This window comes from Squalius cephalus (assembly GCF_949319135.1).
Source record: "Squalius cephalus genome assembly, chromosome: 13".
Taxonomy (NCBI): domain Eukaryota; kingdom Metazoa; phylum Chordata; class Actinopteri; order Cypriniformes; family Leuciscidae; genus Squalius; species Squalius cephalus.
The window spans coordinates 33690234-33696008 of NC_137134.1; the positions used below are offsets into that span (position 1 = coordinate 33690234).

Genomic DNA, 5775 nt, shown 5'->3' on the forward strand with positions numbered 1-5775 from the left:
ACTTTTGTCTTCTTCCGCTTTAAATGCCTGAGCTCTTAAAGGGGTAGTTCACCTAAATATGAAAATGTATTTATTATTTACTCACACTTATGCCGAGTTGTGCCGAATTTTGACCCCCGCCAAATTATTACCCCTCTAGTATTGGTAGGTTTAGGATTAGTTGTGGGGGAGGGGTTAGGATTAGGGGTGGGGTTAGGATTAGGCAATCAGGAACTGACTTCAACAAGGGGGGGTAATAATTTGGCAGGGGGTCGAAATTCGGCACAACACCCTCATGTCGTTCCAAACCCGTAAGAGTTTTATTCATCTTCGGAACACAAATGAAGATGTTTTTAATGAGATCTAAGAGACAGCTATTAACATCCATTGACAGCTTCACAACTACCACTTTTGACGCTTCAAAAAGTTTGCAAAACTAATCCATATGAATTGAGCGGTTTAATCCAAAATTTCTAAAGAGACATGATAACTTTATATGATGAACAGATTGAATTTAGGCTTTTGTTCACATATAAATATTCATCAACTCACTAATGTTGCACGTTAATGTAGGCCTATACCTGAAACTCACTGGTTTACACTGACGTTAAAATGACACTTACTTTTTAATGCTACAATAAAACACTGCTGTTCACTTTCAGATGTTGTAGGGAGGTGTCTGCTTGAATCTTTCCTGAAGCTGTAAACAACTTATTTATCACGCAGGTTCTGTTTGTGCTGACGTGATCATGTTTAATTGTGACACTCTTTTTGCTTTTGTGTGGCTTTCTCTGATAACACCTTTTTATTTTCAGAGTGTGAGTGTCGAGAGGGCGTTGGCAACTGTGAAGGGTGTTGCTTCTTACCTCAGGATGTGGTAGTTTCAGAAGTCCCCCCTCCTTTATCTCACCCCAACATTCACTGGATTAGTATAATAAAAACATAAATTAAGAAAATAAACTGCGTGATGATTTACAATTTAACTCAAATTTTAATTTAGAATTGTTTTGGAGGACGGCATTTTGGAAGAAATTATGCATAGACAAAAAAGGACTAAATCAGTTCATTTTCACTCTGGATCAGCCATAAGTAAATGCAGAAAACTGTAGTTTCTATATAAACAGTTTACAGGTGATTTAAATGAATGTATAAAACATTGTGAAGAATGTAATGGATCATTGCACATCCAAAATATTTATGATTGGCAAGCATTCCCTTGTCAGTATTGGAAAATCTAGGCAAAAAACAGCTACATTTGTTGCTTGAAAATGTAATGCTTATTAAACAGACATGTACTATAGATGATTGAGCTTTGTAAGTGTGTGTGTGTCTGTGTGTGTGTGTGTGTTTCCTCCCAGCTGGATGAGGTGAACTGAAAACAGTAAGGGAGGAGGCCACTTTTACTAGGTCATCAGGGCTTCCTGTTTGCTGACTGGCTTCTGAGAATTGTCTGTTAAAGCAACTTGAAAACTGTTGTAAGGATATTGGTGTAGCATCAGTGTATTTAAAGGGTCTTGCTAAATGTTTTCATCACTGCAACACGTGCTGACTAGAAACTGGCACAATGGCTTCCTCTAGTAGTAGTACTAAATCATTGTCCATTTGTTGCAGTTAAAATATTTTATTGCAAATATAATATTGTAAATTCCTTAATAAATGGAAACCATTATGTTTATATATTTATTTGAAGAAAAAAAAATATTGCTTGTTTTTTATAATTATTTTTCAAGTATGCATTTTTATTTGATTTATTTCTTTATTATATTTCACTATGTGTTTTTGCAGGCTGTGCAAATAGTGTTCACACATAGCACAAAAGTTCCCCAACATGCACAATATTCTTTACCAAATCGATATTGCATGAAATGCAACTTGATTTTTCTCATGGTAAACCATGATTTGCCCATATTCTGGGAAGATGTCACAATTGTGCATTTTAGAAACATTGTAGAAACTGATAATTTTTTTTAGCTTTCTCCATTGGGTGTGTCAAATATCTGCAAGAAAGCTTCCTTCCTTGTTACTGCAGGGTATATAATCGTTCAGAGACCCAGCGCTCGAGCTTTCTGCATCAGAGCATGGCTCAATACCAATTACACCAGCATCACTAATAAGAGGTGAGTTAAGATGCACTAGAAAAAATTGTATTTAAGAAAATTTCTTGACTTTTAAAAAAAATAACATATGCATATATATATTAATTTATGAATGTCTTTTATTAACTATTTAGTAGTAATTTGAACAGAAATGTTTTGCATTTATATTATTGAGATTAAAACCTGTTATTATATTGGCTTTTAACATGAACCATATAATTATTCCATTTAAATTAAGCATTACAAATATTTATTTGTTTATTGATTGATTGATTTATTGCACGTGTTGGCTCTTTAAACATGCCACGCTGAAATACCCTCTTAACCACAAGTGCAGTAGTGAAACTAGAGATATTTAAATGTACTGTACACATGGCGAGATAAAATTAGGTCAAGCTCAAGATGCGTTTACCTCTTAAATAACATTTTTAGAACTAAAAAACAAAGAATTTTTTTTTTTTAAAGAGTTTAATTATTCTTCACTATTTTCATCATTATTCTGTATTCTGTGGGCGGTGGTGTAATCTGGCGGTTACAAATCTGGTAACCGAAACAGGCACCGCAAAAAGCAGTTTCTGAGATGACACCCTTGTGCGCTTGAGCAAGACGCTTGCCATGCAAGCGGGAATGTCCCTTTAATGTGAAGCCCACTCGAAAGCCAATTGCTTTTTATAATCACATGGCATCATGTTACCAGGGTAGCTTGGTAAAATTAGCATTTCACTGCCATCACCTTTAGATGGATGATGATTTTACCAAGTAGGATGTGTTCCTGGATTGACAAAATCATAGCATACACTCTTAAAAATAAAGATTATTTTTTGGCATCTATTGTTCCATGAAGAACCTTTAACATCTATGGAAACTTTCCATTGCATTAAGTGGAAAAATGTTCTTTAGATCATGAAAGTTCTTCACAGTAAGACAGGGTTTTTTTTTAAGAACCAAAAATGGTTCCTCTATGGCAAAAACTCTATTTTTGAACCTTTATTTTTTTGAGTGTTGAACCTTTCAATTGCACAAGACGTTCTTAGAAATGTAGAAAAGGTTCTTCACACTAAGAAGAAAATTATTCTTTTAAAAACTGCGCTGAAAGGATATTTGGGGAACCCAGCGTTTTTCTTCTATGAAAAAATAAAAAAATAAAAATAAACACCAGCGATTTCAAACCGTGTTTTTGAGACTGTCTTTGGTTCAATGCAGTTTTAAGGAGTAAATACTCAGCAATGGTGTCGACTTATGAATTTACAGATGTTTTGTTTCAAAGCATATTAAAAACACCACACAGACATGTAAACAACCTTAAAAGCTTGATTTTCACATTTAAACTTTTGGTATTTATTCAGTTCATGAATCAATTAACTTTGACTAACAAACTGTTTTCCATCAGGTTATTCCGAGAGGGAAAGGATAATCAGGACGTATTCCTAAGGAGCCGGAGTCTGATTGCCTGGAGTCCGATTGCATCAACGACCGAATCGACCCCAGCGAGATTCAACTCCACGCTCCTGCCGTTCACACCATGGATGTCCTGCGATCTTTAAGCTCCGCCTCTTCCTGTCCAGACGTGTACAACTGGACCAGCAACAGCCTCATCCTGGGGCACTACAACTTCACCGGGCGCCTCCAGCACCGCAAGCCCTCGAAGAGCAGCGTCAGCGCCGCCACCGCCCTGTTCCTGATCTTCAGCGTCTTCATCATCCTGGAGAACCTCATGGTGCTGTTAGCGGTGCTGTTCGGCGTACGCCTGCGTCATCGCTGGATATTCATCTGCATCGCCAACATCGCGCTGAGCGACCTTTTGACGGGATCCGCCTACGTGGTCAACATCTGCATGTCCGGCGAACGCACTTTCAAGCTAAGCCCAGTTCTGTGGCTGTTCCGTGAAGGACTTCTATTTGTGGCGTTAGCGGCGTCCATATTCAGCCTGCTCTTGATCGCCGTGGAGCGCTACGCCACTATGATGAAGCCCGTCCACCAGAAAACTGCCACGAAAACTTACCGAATCTACATAATGGTGATGCTTTGCTGGATAACAGCCTTAGTAATCGGCTTCCTTCCACTGATGGGCTGGAACTGCGTTTGTGACCTGAGAAGTTGCTCCACACTTCTCCCGCTCTACTCCAAGAGCTACATCTTGTTCGCCCTGGTCATCTTCTTCCTAATCCTGCTCACAATCGGCGCACTGTATTTTGCGATCTACTGCCACGTCCGCAGTAGCACCGAGACAATATCGGCACGCAGCAGTAAGCGTTCACTGCGCCTCCTGAAGGCTGTGATCTCAATCGTGGGAGTCTTCATGGTGTGTTGGGGACCTTTGTTCATCCTCCTGTTGGTGGACTTCTTCTGCTACTCTCGCAATTGCAGCACGCTCTTCAATCCCGAATGGGTCATCGCCCTAGCCGTGCTCAACTCCGCCATGAATCCGCTCATTTACTCGTTTGGCAGCCTGGAGTTACGCAAAGCCATCGCGAAGCTCCTGTGCTGCTTCTGTCTGAAAGTGGGACTGTGTAACCCCAAGACCTTCATGACCCAGGAGACCTCCAGCACTTCGGGGAGTCGACACAGCAGTTTGCGCAACAGCTTCAGCAAGGTGCGAAACCTGAGCACCAGCCCTCCGCCCGAACTGAAGAACGGCAAAAAAACACGCCTCAGCTCCACCACTTCTTGTTTATCTGCATCAAGCGGTTAGTCCGCGGTGGGCAGGTGCGTTTCACCTTTCGCCACAGAAACTGCACCTCCTCAAACTCAGAAAAGCCATGATTGTGACTTTCACTTTCTGCGGGTTAAAAGTCAGCTGGTGTGATGGTCAAAACATGAAAGGACTTTAAAAGTAAGCAGCTGTGCAACAAAAACATACAAAAACAGACAAAAAAAATGCAACTTGAGTTATACATTTGAGCTGAATGCAAAGCAAAGCAATCAGACCTGTAAGGTTCTCAAAAACAAACTGCCTTTCATTGTTGTTTTCTGCAAGAATGTAAAAGTAATATAAATATTGTAATTTAAGTATTAAAAAGTATATTTTCATATTCTACTTAAAGTGAAATGTGTATATTTTTGTACGTGCACATGTAAAGTTTTCAGGGTAACATTTTAAGTGTATGCACTGCCAAAATTATGTAAATGAAATAAAAATGCATTGATTGCTATTTGTCCTGCAATATTTCTTGAAGATTCTCAGTCAATATCCTTCATTGAACACAAGAGGGAGGCAATATACAGACTTCTTCAATGCAACATTCTTCAGGACTGCAAAGGGCATTGGGTATTTTCATTGCAAATGCTTTAAACTAAACTTATTTGTTAATTATAATAATAATGCATATGATATTACACAATACTATTCAGATACCCAGTGGTTTAGGTTAAGGTTTTGAGGACAAAACTTTAGGACTGATACATTCAGATCCACTTTTGAAATCCACCCGAGGATTCAAGAATATATATATATATATAAAAACATTTATGTGCATGGGAAACCACAGCCCTCCAAAAATAACTTGACAGCCCATCTTAAAACCATCTGGACAATCCAGACAGCAATTGGAAGAATCCACAGTGGACGGAAGAAATGAATATGGTCAGAGAATATATTTAAAAGATGTAGCCTACATGTTAACAAGAAAGGAACATTAGCATATTAGCTGTAGTAGTTTATTTAAATACTTGAGGAAAATACACACATAGATTTTGACTC

The 5775-nt window shown here is 38.7% G+C and overlaps 1 protein-coding gene across 1 annotated transcript; it reads left to right on the forward strand.

The window, feature by feature from the left end:
• The first annotated feature begins 2006 nt into the window (after positions 1-2006).
• On the forward strand, positions 2007-5506 carry s1pr4 (sphingosine-1-phosphate receptor 4). The gene is made up of 2 exons (XM_079890934.1): positions 2007-2096; positions 3466-5506. Exon 2 carries the CDS (start codon positions 3598-3600, stop codon positions 4765-4767), a length of 1170 nt encoding a protein of 389 aa, XP_079747060.1. The 5' UTR covers positions 2007-2096; positions 3466-3597; the 3' UTR covers positions 4768-5506.
• The last annotated feature ends 269 nt before the right edge of the window (positions 5507-5775 follow it).